Source organism: Ischnura elegans, chromosome 4 (assembly GCF_921293095.1).
Source record: "Ischnura elegans chromosome 4, ioIscEleg1.1, whole genome shotgun sequence".
Lineage (NCBI taxonomy): Eukaryota > Metazoa > Arthropoda > Insecta > Odonata > Coenagrionidae > Ischnura > Ischnura elegans.
In genome coordinates, this window is record NC_060249.1 from 69,559,172 (window position 1) to 69,579,498 (window position 20,327).

The 20,327-nt window shown below is 36.8% G+C and overlaps 2 protein-coding genes across 4 annotated transcripts in view; one reads left to right on the forward strand and one right to left on the reverse strand.

Annotated features, from left to right (window-relative positions):
• The window catches only part of LOC124157657, a 43,221-nt gene extending 39,359 nt beyond the window's left edge, over nucleotides 1-3,862 (forward strand). Inside the window, exon 7 of the mRNA XM_046532583.1 lies at nucleotides 3,703-3,862. Coding sequence (XP_046388539.1) covers nucleotides 3,703-3,770 — 68 coding nt within the window. The 3' untranslated portion in view covers nucleotides 3,771-3,862. The remainder of the gene's footprint in view (nucleotides 1-3,702) is intronic.
• The window catches only part of LOC124157656 (Bloom syndrome protein homolog), a 43,657-nt gene extending 23,491 nt beyond the window's left edge, over nucleotides 1-20,166 (reverse strand). Inside the window, exons 1-16 of one of the 3 annotated variants that reach the window (XM_046532579.1) lie at nucleotides 20,128-20,159; nucleotides 19,863-20,041; nucleotides 19,352-19,458; nucleotides 19,032-19,279; nucleotides 16,209-16,326; nucleotides 14,921-15,036; nucleotides 13,671-14,514; nucleotides 10,320-10,481; nucleotides 10,012-10,193; nucleotides 8,488-8,709; nucleotides 8,217-8,298; nucleotides 7,961-8,108; nucleotides 5,103-5,234; nucleotides 4,583-4,847; nucleotides 3,250-3,445; nucleotides 720-901 (exon numbers count right to left, since the gene is read on the reverse strand). In XM_046532579.1, coding sequence (XP_046388535.1) covers nucleotides 720-901; nucleotides 3,250-3,445; nucleotides 4,583-4,847; nucleotides 5,103-5,234; nucleotides 7,961-8,108; nucleotides 8,217-8,298; nucleotides 8,488-8,709; nucleotides 10,012-10,193; nucleotides 10,320-10,481; nucleotides 13,671-14,514; nucleotides 14,921-15,036; nucleotides 16,209-16,326; nucleotides 19,032-19,279; nucleotides 19,352-19,458; nucleotides 19,863-20,005 — 3,147 coding nt within the window. In that variant the 5' untranslated portion in view covers nucleotides 20,006-20,041; nucleotides 20,128-20,159. Of the gene's footprint in view, nucleotides 1-719; nucleotides 902-3,249; nucleotides 3,446-4,582; nucleotides 4,848-5,102; nucleotides 5,235-7,960; nucleotides 8,109-8,216; nucleotides 8,299-8,487; nucleotides 8,710-10,011; nucleotides 10,194-10,319; nucleotides 10,482-13,670; nucleotides 14,515-14,920; nucleotides 15,037-16,208; nucleotides 16,327-19,031; nucleotides 19,280-19,351; nucleotides 19,459-19,862 lie in introns of all 3 variants that reach the window. The other 2 variants (XM_046532580.1, XM_046532578.1) reach the window with 2 other exon arrangements.
• Between the last annotated feature and the right edge of the window lie 161 nt (nucleotides 20,167-20,327).

A 20,327-nucleotide genomic window follows, 5' to 3' on the forward strand; every position in this document is an offset into this window, starting at 1 on the left:
AACTTGAACATGTTAACTTCAAATGCTATTTGGCTAATTCCATGGTGACTCAATCACTCACCCACCCATCCCATCTTTTGGGTTGAACAATGACAGAATCAAATTTTGTGGATTTCTTTAGACTGGAATAGAACTACAATATATTTGTGATGCAAGTGATTTTAACTAGAGGTTTATGGAAAAGTGTGGACTTCAAAATTATAAAGTAAATTCTAAACATGTATTAAGACAGGAAACCAAGACAAAATACGACTTGTCACGCAAAAGTGATTTTTTCCTTGAGGGAGTGAGCACATGAAGAATACATATCACTCATATCTATAAATAGGTTAGAGGCAAAATGCATGAATATCCATAACATTTTTTTCTGATGTAAATAAAATAATTTATACATATGTTAAAACTAGATAGGTACATAGGTTGTACATATTAATAAGTTTTACTAAGAGATTTGAAGTTAAACCAAAATAACTTCATCCCAATAAAGAGAGCTCTACCAATTTAAATACTGAATAAGTAACCATGAAACTTATATAAATACATATACATACACAATGCAGTATTAATACCTTAGATAAATTAGCTACCCTGTGGACTGGACTGGCTTAATTGAAAGGATTAATGAGAAATTAAAATTCTGTTTCTGGTAAAAATATACTAATATTTTCACAAAGTTGTAAAAAAGATAAAAATTCAAATTCAAAATAATGTAAAATTACCTGCTGCAAACAATTATCACAGACTGTGGAGGGAATTGCTCTACATTGTGCTCTATCGAAGTTTTCTCCAAAATAGTTGAGTTGCTGAGTCCTGCGACAATCTACTTTGTTTTCGCAGAAGGCAACAATATTCCAGAGATTGGCCATGTGCGTTTTGTTTGCCTCATAGTTAGAGCGGTCCACTAAATAAAACAACACAGTTTTAGTAAATAAAGAGAGGAAAGTCAATATAAATATTACATAAAAGAATACTCAACATTTTAAAATTAAGATGAAACATAATATATACGATAATTTCATAAGGTCATATGACATTATTTATTTATAAGTGCATTATATAAACTTTTCTAAACTTCAAACTTCAAAGGTATAAGTAATAAAAATAAAAATGCTAGAAATTCACCGAGAAAAAAATTGTATAAGTGTTTATAAGTTTCCCATCAAATCTTAATAGAAATAATTAGAATCTTTACCAAGAGGAACACCCTCCAAAATTAATAAAAATCTGCATCTAACAAACAAGGGAAGTGTCTACATTTTCCATCTCAAATTCAATCAAACTTTGTAGATTTTCAGTCCATCAGTTACTGTAAAACAATAACCCCACTTATGAGATTATACGAGGTGTGTCCGAAAAGTATCCGAACTATGTTTATATATCTGCATTGGTGCTATTTTTATCATTCGGGCTGTGACATCCTTCGAATTAGTCCTCATTTGATTGCACCACATGCTCCCAGTGGTGTGTCAACATATTAAAGCAGTCTTTGCACGCAGACTTTGGAATGGCTCTTAACTCGCGCATTGAATTACCCTGAATTGCGTCTCGACGACTTCAAACTGCTTTCCATTGAGTGCCATTTTCAATTTTGTGAACATACAAAAGCCACACAGAGCTTTGTCAGGACTGTACAGAGGCTGGCAAAGCTGTACCATGTATATTTCGCTAAAAATTCCTGCATTCAGTACAATGAATGTGCTGGCTTGCTACCATGGAGAAGAAGCCAGTCAGCGCTAGACCAGAAACGCAGTTGTTTTCATCTAACGACATCATACAATCTTTACAGAACTTCAACGTAATGTTTGCTGTTGGTCATCTGATCTCTTGGATCAAATTCGTAGGGCAAAAAAAATCCTCACAATTGAAAAAAATAGTACATAATCAGCATTGACGTGGCTCCCTCGGCCATGTCAAGGTCGGCCAGAATGAGGGTCACTATTAACAGATGTGCAGCAATTTTTAAACCATCTATACCCATCTTTTACTTGTTTTATGTCCATACTTTCATCCCCAAAGGCCTTCTATATCATTTCCATTGTCTCTGTACAACTTTTGCAGAGATTGAAGCAAAATTTGATGCAAATTTGTTGATCTGTTCTTTGTGCTATTTTCAATGATAAACAATTGCGATGAAACATGAAACAGAAAAAACATGTTGGACATAAACACTTGCTGCATGCGACCCTTGGTGTCTGACTGATAACGATGGCATTCAGGGACGTCTTGAAGACTACTGTTTACACTGATACTTCTTATAGCCATCTCGAGCACTCTGGGACGAAGATATGAATACAGGTCGGATACTTTTCAGACACATTTTGTATAACCAATAGTTTTAAACAAGCATATAAAAATTTGCAGCTGTACTGAATTCCCTTCTGAAAGAATGAACTTCATAGTTGTCAGTAGTCCAGAGGTTACTATACCCAACAGTATATAAAGGGGAGCACCCTCACTATAGTCAGGTATCATTACCTCAAAGCCAGAGTTCAAGTTATGCTCAAGGAAGATTTTTTTCCTCCTTCCCTTTTATTGAAGGCTGCAAAAAAGAAGAACAAGAGTAGAAAAAGGCATAAATGTGTCTTGTTAAGATGCGGATTTAACATAATTCAAAGGCTGCCTCTGCATGGAAAAAAAGGAAGAATAGTAGTACTGTACGATCACAGAAATGAATTTCTTGCACAAAAATAGTTTTGAGGAAAAACCATACACAGATTCATAGGCAGATCTAGGAGGGGGGGGGGGGAAATGGGGGCATGTGCCCTACCCCCTCCAGACCCTTAAAAAATATGCAAGATTTTATTACGGTTCCATTATCATTGCGCTCGTTTTGTATTACGAGGTATCCTTGTGCCCCCCCAGAACAAAATCCTGGATACGGCCTTGCTTTCCCCCCCCCCCCCAGAAAGAAATCCTGGATTCGCCCCTTCATAGATTGGTACTTTGAAACCTTCCAGTAAAATATACTTAAAAGGGTTGAAGCAAAAAAAATCTTCCTCGTGCAAGACTTGAACACCAGTTCTCTTAACTACTGTTGAGAAACATTACCACAGTACTGACGACTACGGACTTTGGCCTTTTGGAATAAAATTCATCACAGCTGCAAATATTTCAATGCCTTCTTATTTTAGCTATGTATTGCTTAAGCAGTTTTTGTTAAATCAACCATAAAGCAATCAATTCTTGGTTTAATCAGCCAAGTCAGAGATAAGCCTAAGGGTTCACAACAAAGGAAAATGACTGACTTACTGTCAATCATCCTGCGAATACGATGATAATCCTTGTATGAATAATATAAAATGCAGACAGCCTTTTCTCCATCCCTCCCTGCTCTTCCAGATTCTTGGTAGTAACCTTCAATTGATTTTGGCAGAGAATAATGAATGACAAACCGTACATCAGCTTTATCTATTCCCATGCCAAATGCTATGGTGGCGCAAACGACCTGAAAGAGAAGATCAGGAGTTCATCACTACAAGGTGTAGCAAAACCCAAAATCCAGTGACAAAATGTTTTGAAAGAAAATTTTTCCTGCAACTTTTGAAAAAAACAACTTAATTTTCACCCATTATTTTTGTAGAGTGCAAGAATACTGTTAAGGAAAATACATCAACAGATATTTTTTAAGATGTATGTCCATTTGTACATCTTATCCAACCTTCATGATTAGCTTTCTGGTAGAAATACTCAAATATTTTTCAGGGAGTGCCAAGTTCTCCGGTTCATCCAAAGTTTTGAATACAACTCCTCAGCCGACTTCAAGAATCTAATGACATTTAGCCACTTAATTTACAACATATATTCCTATCAGAGTGGTCAGGTGGTTGCTGTTTGGTAAGTAACCATTTTATTTCACTACATACTATACTAGGCCATCCATAATATCAGTGTTTTCTGTTTTAAGACATTATCCAAGCTAGAAAAGATTTGGCAGAATTTTTTATGATTGACCTAGTACCTGCTACAAAGGGTTTTTTAAGAAATGGATGGCCAGATAATCATACTAGAGCTATGTACGTATGCAGTTAGATAAAATGCTTGTTTATACATACATTAAAACTCAAAGAGAAATGAATTTTCAGCCTCAGATTATAAAAAGGATTGTTAAATAAAATTAATGAGCTACCAAGGTATGGATTTGATGCATGAAATCTAGTAGCTACAAAACATTTTATTAAATAAAAATTACCAAACTTAAGAAAATAGTTCAGGACTTAGTATCCTAAAAATAAAGCGAAAGTATTATCCTACATATCGTACTTACATACCTACATATCCTCAACACCAAATCTTGATTTTACACGCTTCAGTGCCCATATTTTGGTCCCTTATAATGCATAAAATCAAGGTTTTACTGTATTTAAATGACCCATTTGGACTTCTCTTCCACTGATTGTAAGATGGATAATTGAAGCCTTGCTGCACTTTTGTTTTGTAACTTCAGCGCAACTTTCAATGGCACACTCCATCAACCCACCTTTTGGGTTGGGTGACTGTGGTTTCTAATTCCCATGTTTTTCCTGAGTTTTCATTAGTGGGTGACCACCATGCACTAACCTTAAAAAAGAAATAATAATCTGACCTTGAACTGATCATTAATCCACGCATGTTGGACTTGGGCTCTCTGTGAATCGGTCAATCCAGCATGGTAGGACAAAGCTTTGACACCAGCAGATGACAAATCTTTGGCTACTTGATCACATTCATTTCGAGAAAGACAGTACACAATTCCAGATTTCATCCTGAACTGTGATTTGATCAGCTCAGCTATTTCCTTGGTTATTAACTTTCCTTTCTTGGGAAGAACTTTATACTGTAAGTTAGGTCTGTTGAAACTACACAAAAACCTGTAAAAGAATATCAGCGATGAAATGAAATACAAGTCAACTTAGAATGCTACAGCTACAGTGTTCTTACTTTTCAAATTGAGTTATGAAATCAATTACCAGGAGCTGTTTTAATGAGTTTGATCTTCACAATTCTGACTTCCCCACCATTTTAGGAGATCTAGGAATAGCTAAACGAGCTGATAATATTGTACTTCATGAATATGAATATTAACTAAAGATGATTAGAGACTATAATGAAAGTGAAAAGCATACCATTTCGGGCTCTTCATCCCCAATTGATGAAGTATATCAACACGTACACGAGGTGTTGCAGTGGCAGTCAATGCAATCATATTCACATTTGGAAATCTCTCCCCCAATACAGACAACTTTTTATAATCTGGCCTGGAACAAAACATAAAAAAATCTCAATTTTACACTGGCTTAGTGACATTTGTAAATAATTAATCAGCCAAAAAATAAGAGAGAAAAATGTCCAGAAAGAATGTGGGAAATGAGAATGTACATGGCAAACTAAAACGAGTTAAACGTTAATAGTTAAATCATCTAACAGAAAATTACAATTGCAATTAAATACAAGGGGCATATGAGGCCATCAAATATTTTTTCCATAGTTGATGAGTTATATTGCTAATGTTTATTAAATGGTTAGAAACCATGGTTGAACATTCAGCTATTTTTCGATGTAGTCACCCTCGTGCTTGATGACTTTCTGCAACTGCGAGACGAACTTTAGTATTCCCTCCTTGAATGCCTTCCCATTGCTAGGAAAGAACCACTTCTTGAACTACATTGTTGTTTACAGATTTTTACCCTCCCAATTATTTTTTAGGGGCCTGAAAGAGATGATAGTCTCAGGGGGCAATGTCTGAACTGTACATTGGGTGATCGATCACATTCCATTCAAATTACTCAATGAGTGAAGTTGTTTTGAGGGCACACAATTGGACATGCATTGTCCCGGTGCAATTGAATGCCTTTTGTCAACCTACCATGTCATTTGTTATGGATAGCCCTTCAAAGTTTGCAGACAGTCTCACAGTACTTCTTGGAGTTGATTTTTGTGCCCTAGGGCATTATCTTAACCAGCAGGACACCTTTTCCATCCCACAAGATGGTAGCCATAATCTTGCCCACTGATTTTTCTTGCTTACTTTCTTTGTAATAAAGACATTTTTATCATGCATGATGTTGGGCACGATATGGTGGAAGTTCTTAATTTTACTAAGACATGTTTACTTTCCAGATTTGAAGAACCACTTCGTTTGGTAGATAATTGTTATCATGCAGGAAAAATAATAATTCTGGCCCTAGGCTAAAACACTGCACACATTTGTACTACTGAAAGACACCACACCATAATATTCATGCACGAATTTCCTCTTGCTGATAGTTATTTTTAAAATTACCTTCCAAAGTGCCTTTAACACTACAACATATCATTAACATATTACTCTTTGTCCATAATGTATTCAAATTCCTCTTAAACCCCATCAACTACCACCTCTTTCGCATGGTTTCTGTGGTAACACCTCCCTCACCTGAAATTGATTTGTGTGCAGCATGGACAAACAGGTACAGACAATGACCCTCACAAGGGTATGAGGGTGGATGGGTGTACAATTGAGAATTTTCAGCATAACTTGATGAGCTTCCAGTTAAAAGTAGACTTAATAGTAAATATAAATAAGAAAATCACTCAAATGTGACTGAAATATGACAGAACTGCAATTCATGATAAAACATTGTACCAACGAACTGCCATAACAGTAGACAAATAAAAAGAATAAAATCAAATCACTCATTAACCTTGTCATTACTGGAAAGTAACTCAATATTGTAATCCCCTCATTAGGATACTATGATCAAAGGGGAACTCAAAAGTTGGACGGTTAGAGATGCATGGCTCATGAAGGACAAGTGTAAAATCCCATGTGCCAGCACATACACTCATAAACACTGTAATTATATGTAAGGGACAAAAAAGGGGGGTAAGGGGAAAACAAATGATATGTAATCTTGGTCACTGGATTAGAGCACAATAAGTATTACACCATATTCACAAGTGGGGGTCACAAGACAAAAATTAAAATGCTCAAACTTCTCTTCTATGTTGCTGACTGCATCTAGTGATGGTTTGTGGCAGTATGCTGGACTCTGCTCAGACAGCTTGGCACAGTCTCTGGGTGCAGAGTTTACGAGCCGTCTTTCTCCTCTCCCCAGCCTTGTCAGCCCACAATTTCCAGAGAAACACCAGTGTTCAGCCTCCTGGTACTAATTTAAGCATACCGGGACTAGCCATGGTGATAACTATACGGAGTAACCCGCAATCCACAAAGTGTGCGAAAATTCCACAGAGAAAAAAATCATTCGCCTTGACCGGGATTCAAACACTGATCCCTTGATTTCCGATCTTGTGCTTTAGCCAGTTAAGCTACGGAGGCATTTTTCCCTTTAGTGGAAATTTGTGGACTATACCAAACTATAGTTGCATAATATGCTCATCAGTCCACACTATCTTGTATAGTCCATAAATTTCCACAGAGGGGAAAGATGCCTTGGTACCTTAACTGGCTAAAGCACTCCTGATACTATTCTGCCTCCTTGCCCGGTTCTCTCTCTCTCCCTTATTTCCTCCCAAAACCACCCTTTTTATCCTTTTTAGAGAGGAGTAAAGAGTGAAGAGAGGTGGAAGAAGGGGAAAGCATGGCAAGGGGCGACACTTACGTTCTATTAGGGGTGGGGGTGAGGTTTTTTTGCAAGCGCAATGACTGTTGTCACTGATGGTTACGGTCAACTTGGATTTTCAAAACTTCGGGCATCAAGTTAGATCACTCACAGGGGAATAAAAATGGGGGTGCGACAGGCAGCAGGGGAACCTTGCATCATCCGCTTGCTCACTCATACCAAGTCATCCACACATGGGGTCTTCGGCAATTCCTCATGTCATAACAAACACAATAAATAGAAAAGGCCCTCCATAGCCCTCACAACTCCTGTTCAACACAATACTTAATGAAACCTTCTAAATGGTACTACATAGTTGAAATATAAACAGCAGTTCTACGTCATTTTGCCTATAAACCACATTAATTTACAAGTATACAAACCTAAAGTCATGGCCCCACTGTGATACACAGTGAGCTTCATCAATTATAAAACGGGCCAACATTCCACGGTTATAAAGGCTCTGCAATGTGTCCAAAAGTCGAGGGCTAGCACTGATTTTCTCCGGAGTGACATATAAAAGTTTTAACCCTGGAAAAAGAATGATTGAAATATATAAGGCATAAAACCATTTCATAAGTTTGTTCTGATACTTTTATCAGCAAATTGTACCATAATTGAGATTAAGATAACACATACCAGGCTCTTTCCTACAAAGCTCCGCATATATTGTATCTTGCTTTGCTAAAGGCATGTCTCCAGACATGTGGCTGGCTGGAATCTAAAACAATACCATGTTGTTAGAGTATATTCATGAGGACAGATAAAATGACAGAAAATTATAGTTCAATATTAGTAATAATATATAAACACTTTGGATTGAATAAAAAATTGATATAAAAAATATACAAACTGGAAATTCCCTTATTCCACATCAATACAGAGATGCATAGATAAACTCAAAACTTACATCCAAAGATTTCAGCTTCTGCACTTGATCCAGAATGAGTGATTTCAGTGGAGAAATAACTATAGAAACACCACGAGTTACAAGGGCTGGCAGCTGATAGCAGAGAGATTTGCCACCCCCAGTGGGCATCAAGATAAAGCAGTCATAACCCAATAATGCAGCATTAATAGCTTCTAGTTGATTTGGCCGGAATGAATGAAGTCCGAACTTCTCATGGAATATCTATCAAGAAATTGAAAGAACAACATGAAGTCACAGGTAAATTAGTGGTCTTCTGGTAATAGATTAAAACAATACCCAAGAACAGAGCAATGTGCAGATGATCCAGTCCATAACAACAAACAAATATTGATGAAGTTGAGGGAGTAGTAATAGCACAAGCAGGCAATCATAACTCATGTGACATTCAGCTCTGATGGCATGGCGTAAAAGAAAAAAAAATTGGTTCAACATTAAAAAGGCAAAAATTGAACTGCCCAAATTATTTCATTTTTGATCCCATGAAAAAAGCATGGATATATTCAAGATATGGTGTTTTTGTTATTTTCCTTACCAGTTACTTCTCAGGGTCCACTACGGAGCATATATGAAAATTATCAATTAAAAATATAGGAACTCAATGATTAATTATTCCAAGGATGAAAGAAATAAAAAAGCTGATATTATCCTGAATACATAAAACTCTCCATATCCACTTTTCTATTTGAAGCATAGAAGACACAATATATATGAATTGAGTGACGAATTCCAAGAGAGTATGACATGGTTGAGTGCCTCCTTTGAATTACACACTCCCTTCTCCTTTCCATTCCTGAAGCCTGTCGATGATGTGACAATCAAGCTTAGCCAATGATTGCTTTAAGGCCGTTTTACACGGTACACGGAATTGTGCAGTCTGACGTACGTGTGAAGGCGCAATCAAAATTGCGTTGTGTAATGCGGTGAATTGCTAGAACACATGCGAGAATGCGTGGATGCGAGATGGCAAAATAGCCCCTGTTCTAATTTCGTTCATGCATTCGCGCAATTCCACGCCATTTTAGAAATTAATGCAGCTCTAACCTGCGCAATTCCGTGTACCGTGTAAAACGGCCTTTAGGATCAGAATGAAAATAGAAAGCAATCCTATTCTGTTCCTGTTTCCTTTTCATGATGATTTTCAACACAAGTGCCACACGTGCCTCAGAATAGGAATGGAAAGGAAAAAGGACTGTTAATAGTGACATAATATTTTTAAATATCCATTCCACCGAAAATAGCTCTATACGGTGCCTTTTACATCAGGGTTATTAACATGTTAACAATTTAAACATACACAAACAACCATGCCCAGGATAGGGATAATAAACCCAGGCAGGACTCGAACCCGCAACCTACTGTTTGGCAGGCGAGGACTTTACCCCGCCACCACCGAGGCTGGCAATCTAAAATTTGAAATTAAATTTAGCTACTATTCATATGCAGCAAAACACATCAAAAAACAATTCTACAGACGGGAAAAAAGTAAATCATAATTTAACTTACTTTTAGCAAATCTTTTGAGTGTGCGTAATTTTTGCCAGAAAACTCTCCTCCAGCACCGTCGTTCCTCATATTACTGCGGAACTGAGCAGCTGAGTTCTTCTTACTTGGAGATATTTTCATTGGTTTAGGAGTATACAACGAATTTGAGTAGTTAATTGAATCCTCACTGGGCTTGGCAGGAACTAGAGAGGAAAATATCTTAAAAATGAACATACATGCTTGCAATTAGGCATTTTAAAATATACATATAAATGCTACATGAATATTAAAGGGTTGTTAAAATGAATCAACAAATTTCTAATGAATACCTCTTTGCAATGGATCTTGATATATTATGTCCTGTGGTTGCGTAGCTTCATCTATCATTGATCCATAATCATTACACTCTTCTGTTTGTCCTTGTGAACATTCCTGATCGATAAACTGAGAGCCAACATTCCAACTAGAGTTTTTCACTTTTTCGTCTCCTACTATGGAAAGAAGTTTTCAGTTCAGTAACTATTTATACTGACAATGAGTAAACTGTTTATCTGTACAAAAACTTAGGTTCAATTAAACTAGCACAAAAAAGTATGTGCAACACAATAAATGGTTGCATTCAGGGTGAGTGAGCACTCAGAGCTCTTGCGGAGCATAGGAGTGGACTGATGCAAAACATATGTGATCCCCCCTGAAAGAACTAGCACTGAGGTAAAGCTTTAAAACCTTCTGGCAATGCATCATTGGCCCTTTGGCACAAATATTTTAATTCCCTAGGAGCTCCCACCAATCAGAGGAGCTCCCACCAAGTCACATTCAAGCATGAGGCAGCCAAAAAACTGCTGAATTAGTTGCTCAACCAATTTGGAAAAAAAATCATTTTTGACAGCCATTTTCAACATCAGAACAGCATATTTTCTGCATTCACAAGCGTTGGAAGTAACTTCTTTTTCTCAATTAAGGTTTAGAATTTTATTACATATTGAAATATGTAGAATTTGTCAAGGGCAGATCCGGGTTTTTTTCTGGTGGGGGAGAGGGGCACAAGGTTCTGACAGGCAAACGCTCCACTCATATTTGAGATCAAAAACAACATACAACAATTACTGTATGAAATGTTCTCTTTATTTTAGTATGAAAGTTATTATTATGAAATTAAATGATGGAAGCTCCGTAATACACAAAAAGGTGAACATAATGATAACCATATTAAAAATCTTGTCCATTCTTTTAAGCATTCTTGTCTATTTTATATTCTTTCTAGGGCAGATTCATGTCCACTTTGTACCCCTACACTAAATCTGCCTTAGAAAGTCGTCATCCAATGCATATGAAGGGCTATAACACAGTAATTAATAATTTGGAATGGGTTTTCCTTCATTGTAATATTTAGTGTCTGATTTTGAAGTTGAAAGCAATAAATATATTTTTTGAGGAGAAGAAATGATTAAAAATCCATCATATTTAATTACAAATAACCTATAAAAATTTTGAAGCCAGAACCTGTTATACACTTATTTTTATTGTTCCTAAAAATGAAACTTTAAAATTTTTTTAACTTTTACAGGTACCACCACAAAAAATTAGAATGTGAAAATTACATTACATATTTTAATACGTTCTATTTGGGAGACACCATAAAAAATCTACCACAGGCTCTGATTTAAAATTATTTTGACACATAGTACCTATGAGAGGGTACTTTATGGTGTCAAAGCGTAATGAATTCACGATGGTATTCTAGTCAACTGGGACTAAAAAAACAAACTCATTCACTATGTGAGGATTATAAAGCAATGATTAGTACTATTACTACTAGTACTATAAATACTATTTGGTTAGTCTTGAATCAAACTCTTTTAATATCCTTGCCCTCACTGGGTCATGCACTGTGACGTGGAAGAATTCAAGAGACTATGTATTAGTGTTCAAGAATGACATTACGTTGGATGCAAATGTGTAGAAGAAGATGTTCATTTGCATATACACCACTTAGTCACTTGGAAGTCTGATGGCAGCCAGACTCCTAAACCTTCAAACACCACAACGCAATGTGCTATAGGGAAAATTATGATAAAAGGCTTTCCTGATTTCTTATAACCATAAGATATAAGAGGTAGCTCACATGCATAATACATAAATGTTACATGTACTGACATCATTTTGGACATCCTCTGTCCCTCAAACTACCCTTGAGCTTTGACACTGGCATTTTTCATTAAATATGAAAGAATTTGAAACACATCTTGACTGATAAAAAATATGTTTCACCACTTAATTTCGTTTTGGGTAAATACGCTAGTATTCTGAGAAAAAGAAATTATTTCCAACAATAATAAATGCATAAAATTCTCTTCATAAATCTTTACAATTGGTTCCCTTGTCATTACCATGGAAATTAAGAATAAAACTAGCTTTGAACTGTCAAATTATGAAGCTATACCCTCTTAAAAAATTGATTTACTCTAAAATTGTAGGACAACCACCTAGGAGTACTTGGAATGCACTGACCAGACTCAAGGGAGATGACCAAGTGCTGAGTCTGAGCAATTAGAGAACAGTCACATACAGGAAGAAATTCCTCTGCTGCTGTCAAAGGACACTGAGTGCTCATAGGTGGATCTAGGCAGAACCTCCACGTGCCCCCCCAGACCCTTAAAAAATATGCAAGATTTTTAATAGGGTCCCATTATCATTACGTTTGTTTTGTATTACGAGGTATCCTTGTGCTCCCCCAGAAAGAAATCCTGGATCCGCCCCTGCGAGTGCTAATACTCCATGCATGTACCCAGGGAGAGTCCATTCAGGAGCTCATGAACCATGCCCAGAAACCTTTAATTTACCTGGGCGAATATGAATGTATGCTTGTGAATGGATGTTTCCGAGGTTTTGGTGAAATGGATGACAGCCCTCCCTCTCATGTTTCTCACAGGACCTCAATCTATTTGCTGCAAATATCACTGCTTTTACTGAGTTAGGTAAACATCCAAAGGCAGGCCCAAAAGTTATTCCTTTCACTTCACTCTGGCCATCCTACCCCATTCATCCAATTCCTTTCCGCAGAACGAATTGAAGGGAGAGGTGTGCCTTCCCCTAAAAGATTTCTCATCAGAAGTACCCTCTCTTACACTCACAAGCATCCTGTGTATTCAAGGGCCATGAGCACAAGAAGGACTCCACTATGCATATCTAGTTTCCACATGATTCCTGTCCTAGCACAAAGTCAAGATATCCAAATTTGAATAGCTGTATCTCTGTAACTACTCTGATTTAATACCATGAACTTGAAATCATAGGAAATTAATCATATCGTGTCTTTGAAAAAAGTCACGATATTTGACGCTTGGAAAATAGGAACTCCACTTAGGCCACTATTTGTCAAGAACTTCTCAATGTATTGACATAGGAGTACAGACAATAGAGGAAGGAACTTCCCAAAGCAGAACTTAGTAATTATTGTACTTGGATCTACAAATTGTTATCGAAGAAACCTCAGCTATTTTCATTATTCTAGTGGTGTTGGATATTTGACTTTTTGCAAGGACAGTACCTTGTTTATCAAAGAACCATAATCATAAATTTGTAAGCTCATGAAAAGAAAATAAAAGATGTGCAGCTATGTAATCATGCAATTGAAGCATGAAAATTTGATAAATAACATGATTAATTTTACTACTCACCAGGACGTTGACCAGAGAACCCTACACCATACTTCTTCCTTGGAGAATTGCATGGGGAATTATCTGAAACTTTCCAACCAGCACTTCGGACAGTGTTAGTGAATGATTGGCTGTTTGCTGCACTACACACATCTCCAGCATTTATTGGAGGAACTCTTTCTCTAGAGGGCTCATCAGGTGTAGAAGATTCTGATGAGAGAGATAGTCTGTTTTGGGTCTTTAATGTTGGTGTTTTAAATTTGAAAACTCCTACAGAAGCATTTGATGAAACTTCCCTAACACTATTAAGAGCACCACTCACATCAACGCAAGTCCTGCCAGATTCCTGAAATGCACTTGAATCCACACTAGAATGACAAATATTCCCACTTTTCACAGAGTGAGTCCTGCCTTTCATTTCAAGCAGTGATGGACTTTTCGGAACAGTTTTCTTTGGTTGAAATAAAGCTTTTGGAGAGAAAGGTAGAGGTTCACTATGAGCATGAGCAAGGTCATTAGACATCGCACCACTGGTCCTGTTAGGAAAATAAGGCTGACTACTCTCCCCTCTATCACAGTTTTTAGACGGCCTATTGACTGTTTCTTCCACTGGCCATTCCACAGATGCAGGTTCGATACTGCCAGGTATTTCTTTACTTTTAATGTAGCCTTTAATCAGTCTCTTGCTGGCAGCAACTCTCTTTCGAAGGCACTTCATTTCAATAAATATTGAAGAATCCAGTCTTGTTATTTTATTCAAAGCACGTACTGGTATTTTTTCCAATATTTCTGCAGATTTTTCGATAATCTTCAGGTAAATTTCATTGAATTCACTCTCACATTGAATTAAATCACTGTGAGACATCTGCAAAAAATAGACATGTATATTAAAAATCTTAACTCTCCTTATTAAAGGGTATTAATTACATTTAATGCATAAAATTCACTCAGAGGAAGATTCAACAACAAATTTGAGGGGGAAGGGATTAAGACCTGGGACCAGGAAGTATGGAATACCTGCAGGAGAGAGAGGTATTCTGTCGTGTAAAATTTTTTTAAATACCCATTTTTAATTGATTTTGGAGGCTAGAATTTAAATTTTATTCATTAACAACAGATTAAATTTAACATTTTAGACAATTACACATAGAAGAAGTCTTCAATTAATATTTTTTTTTATAAAATTTGGGCGGGGAGGGGGTAATAATGACTCCTGTGATCCCCCATAAATCTGCCAGTGTATTCACTTTGACATATGACGTAATTCTCACCTTAGTGGAAAAGGTATTTTGGGAAAATAGGTCATTAATACCCCTGAGCCATGTTTTCATTTTAATATTATTGCGATCAGGGGTACCCTGTGCTTCCACTGTACCTGGAGGGCTGTCTGAAATATCACAAGAAAATTACATCACAACATGCAAATTTTTACTTCAACAATGGCTATAAGAAAATTTTAAAAAGGAAGATTAGCATACTTTATATAAAACATTGAAAAAACTTCGGCATTGATAAAGACAGGAGAAATGATTTATCATGATAAAACTATGTAACTAAATGCAGTAATTCCATAAATTGGCCATTTTGAAACTCCCATATCTTTCAGAGAGAATTTTTTTGTACTTCAGACCTTCTCATGAATATGACACAAAAAAATCAAAATATGCATATTACACTGACGAAGGGTGATCATTTAAAATCTTTAACAGAAAGGATCAATATACATGTGAATCAACATTCATCAAGCATAACACTATCCCTTATTGCAACATTATCGCAACATTCAACCATACAAATTTGCACTAAAGAATCAAAGATTTGTTTAAGCTCAAAATGACTGAGGTACACCTTTACATACATAGTGAAGATTTTTGCAGCGTTGATTATTTCAAGGGTGGTAATTTTCCCCCCATTCACCTCTATAAGGTTTTTCAGGAGACATCATGAGCACTACATTTTGCTCAGCTACTACAATTCCATTGTAACCCAAAGGGAGTCTCTCTGTTAAATATGTATAATTAGGACAATATAGCCCTCTCTTACATTTGATATTTTGGACATTCATCCACATCCATCCATGCCCTGCATGGTGGAAACTCACCCAGGTAGGATTCAAACCCATGACCTCTAGTTTGGCAAGCGAGGGAATTACCCTACCACCACCAAAGTGGAATAAGGGAGCCTGTACTGTAAGTAATAAGGACTTACTCCAGCCAGTACAGCTGTTAAGGCCATTAGAACACACAATTCTTTCCACCACAGCAAGGTTGTAGATCGAAGGAGATGGAAATTCTAGAAACAATTTCTAAATTTTCATGATTTATAACATGTAATCTGCTGAAGCTACTTAGAGTGTAGGATTCTTTAGAGCCTTTGTGAGCACAGAGATTTAGTAAGGACTTTCCACATCTGTACTATTTTACACAGTACCGTAAACATGACTTAGAAATAACATAACTTAGAAATCAGACCAAATTGAATCATAAATCAAATACATACATTTCATTTCATATAATTTTGTACACTTCCTATAAATAGGGTATGAAATGCTCACAATACCTGTTTTGGCTGTATCTTTGTTTCCTTGAACATATTTTGCCTCTTCCAGAGAGACAAGGTTTTTCAATCTATGGTTGCTATTTGTGTTTGCTTTTGGGGAAGGACCAAGGATCTCAACCTGTAAAATAATAAAAGAAGTTTTGCAGTGATGTTTTTTGAAAGTGAAGAAGTGATTTAAACAAAAATAACAATACAGGCGTAGAAGATTGTGATTCACCAAAGAATTATAAGTTTGAAGAAGAAAAATACAGCAGACTCCTGATTATCCAGGTGCGGTTTATCCGTGCATGAGTTCACACTCAATGTTTTCCGCTATCTTTAAAAAAAAATAAAATTGGACTCAAAAGCAGCAGGATATTTGCATTTTAATGCATGGCTACACTGGACCCATTATTTCCATTACAATTCCCTTCCTAAAATGGAATTATTTTATATACTTACTGACAAGTAACGTTTAAAGTTTACTTGGTGTCTGAGCTAGCAATGCAAACGACAATCTGTGGTAGGAAAATATCTCTTGAGTAATTTTAGAAGATCCTTCAACGGTTAGCCAATCGTAAATTTCTAAAATTTTTATCCATGATCAATAAATGTATATTCCACCTCGCGAAAGCGCAATTATTACCGTGGATCACGAATATTAGAAAAGAGGATCCTCAAGTCGGCCTCTTAAAGTGTTGTCAATAACCGTGCATTGAAATGGGTTTACAGAAGTCGCCACTCGTGTCGCTGACGGACAAATTGATCCGAGTTTCACGGGTAAATAAGGTATCATTAGGGTTGTCAACCGAAATATACATTCATGATGATGTTATTAATGAAATTCATAACTCTTCAATGCTATTCCTTGCAATTACAAAGATAATACAGCAAAATATTGGAAAATAGTGGATCGCATTGCACTCATCACCACGCCGCGGACATTTTCGAAAGTCGATTAAAATGCGACCGAAGTGGCAACAGAAATCAGCCTTGTATGGAATGGAATCGGGCCTCCTCTATGCAGTCCCCTTGCCGTGGATTCACATATGGCTGAATACAGCCCAAGGGAGCCGGAGATTTCGCCACACTCGGGCATGTTTACTAGTCAAGGTCAAACTGGAGAGGAAGAGAATAGTGGAGGCAGATGAGTGGAAGTGAAGGCAATGGGGGAAGTGGAAATAGAGATATAACGAGTCATAGCCATGCACTTGCTTGCGTTGACAGTTTGCCATAAGCCCTGGTTTCCCATAACCACTACTGGGTGATGGGGTGATCGCGTGCCTGTAGCCATCACAGGAGTTCCATGCTCCTGTATTTAAAGCATTGCGGTGTGCGATCCTGCTTGGTGACCACGGATGCACATCCCACAGCAGCTGCATCGTGGGCAACTTGTGAGAGACTCAGCGTGGTGCCTGACAGTGTCGTTTCTGAAGCCGCACAGCGATTTTAAAGCATTTGTGCAAACCACGTTTCCGAATCCGTGGTCTTGCGGCTATGAACGCGTGTTTTTCAGAAACCAGGTATTACACGGAACGTACACACCGCTAAAAAGATCACAGTCACAAATAGAAAGCTCTTTATAATTCCAGAAAGGAAAAAAAAAAAAAAAAAAGTGTGCATAGATAATAATAGACTGATTGATTTACATAAATGATGAAAGTAACAGGAAATAAAAGGGTAAGTTCGGATTATCCGTATTTTCCGATTATTCATGCCGCCCCTCCCCATCATAACCCGGATAATCAGGAGTGTACTGCACATGAACTGAAGTAATTCGGCCAGATGTAGCAGATGTGATTGATAATAAAAAGGCTTTTCATAAGAGGATAACAAAGCACATGGCAAGTGGCCTTCAGGCTAAAAAACTCACTCTCTGTACTGTAAATTCTTCAAGCTGAAGAAAAAAATATGAGGACAGAATAACAAGTGGATTCTTGAAATACTGTCTCGTATTCTGAGATCAAGCATTGTGTGTTTCTTGGAAAAACAGATTGAAATGGCAAAGTTGAAAAAATGAAAGCTCAACAAATCAATTTATGAATTTAAAAAGTCCCCGTGGTATTGGGCGATATCTATAAATAACCAAATATATCATGGCACCGTAAAATATTTGGTTCATATACTTGTGGAGAATCAAGGATTCACACAGCGCACAAATGAAGAGAAGCAAGAAACTCCTTATTCTGCTATGCGTAGATGATTTGCATTCATGTATGTATTGAGAAATGTGGAGGAGAAATTAAATATGTACCCTTAAATAAGATATAACTACAAACTTCCAGAATTAGGATAATGGAAGGACCACTATGCATTTTGGTACACAAAAAAAGGATAGCACCAAATAGATCAATCACAGTACTTAAAGGTAGGTAAAAGTATCTCGGTGGCATTTGCGAGAAGAGTTTACCCACATTATTCGCTAGGAAAGCATCAAATCATACTTAAAGGTAGTTTTACAAATATTTTATCTGGAGGAGTGCAAACTACTTGCTACTCCAATGGATTCATTTCCGATAGAAGAAAAGTCAGGAGATGAGCAACTGAAAAAGCAATGGGAAACCTAATATATACTTTCATGGGATCAAAACCAGATTTAAGATTTGCTGTTAGATACTTGAAATATTTGCAATGTCAGAGAGTAAAAACACTGTGGCCAGCCCTAAAGATAGTAGTTAGATACACACAGCGGACATTAAAATGTGGCCAAGAGTTGTGAATGAGGTTTTTTTTGATGGTGGAATTTGGTGGATAAAGATTGGTTTTACCCCAGGTTTTGAAAAACCCAATTAGAAAGGACAAAGAAATTTAAATATAATTAAAGAGCTTGTAGAACTCATTTACCTCAGGACCAATGGAAAGCTCACGATTCTTTTTCCTAGGAAGAGAATCAGACGCTTCAAAATCCGAATCATCATCTTTTACTGAAGATCCTTCATCAATGCTGTCGTCCAAAATTCTTTTGGGCCTCCCTTTTGGAAAAATATTGTCACCATCATCTTCCATTACTTGAAATCTCTTGATTTCCAACGCGTGCGTATCCTCGAGTTCATCGACCACAAATGCCGTTTCAAAGTTACACTTTGGACTGGCTGAAAAATATAACACCACATAGAATTCATTCCCTCATATGTCATAAAATACATCAAATATCCTCCACACACCTTTATATCCGGGTCCATCAGATGAGTTCTTCAACACTTGGGAATGAACAGGCTGAAATTTTGAATTTTCTGCGTAACGCTGATTTGATGTATGCGCCTGCGGTGAACTATTTATCACAGAAACAGAAAAATCCAGGATTAATAAGATAAATAATAAGAACACTACAATCGGTATCGATAAGGGAGGGCGACAATAAGTATTTCAAATGTGGAAAGCACCCATCTTGTTGTAAATACGGAAGAGGAAAAATGCTTGGTTATCGATGAGATCCTTCTCCTTTTCTACCTTCATTAACATGAGGCACTATGAATGACAATTTACGGAAACTATTGATATTCAAGTCTCTTGTAATTAGCATTTACAATTAAAAGTTTTGAAAAGCCACGAATTTTCCACAAGAAGACATGCATTGCGCTCAGAACGGTTCCATTGCAGTCAGGTACATCATATTATATATTAATACCTCATTGGTAAATGATAGGGCATAAAAACTATAAAACTGAAACTTACATTGTAGCCAGAGGCCTAGGGATTCTGGGTGATGGGGAAATGAGATTTCTTGAAGATGAAGCACTGACTGGACGACGATAAACAAACCCCGACAAGGTAGACTGTGACTTGGTCGAAGTTTGACTTGCAGAATTACCTTCCATATTCACCGAATTGCCCTTTTAGAGGATGCCATCTAACTATTGATTTAAGTTTTCCACATTAATAAATATAAGAATTCCACCTTGAGCGAAGAAATAACAGAAAATGAGATATTACAGTCAACCTCATTCTGAGTCTTTTTCTCTGCCATCCATGGAGCCAAATTTCGTAAAATTCGACGTTCATTTTTTTTAATTTTGCGGCGAGCTTGTTTCTCTCCTGGCGGGAACGTGTTTTTTCCGAATTTATTCAATGTCATAGACAAGGGTAATCTATTTTATACTTCTTCTAAAATAATGAAAATATGACTATTATCCTTACTTT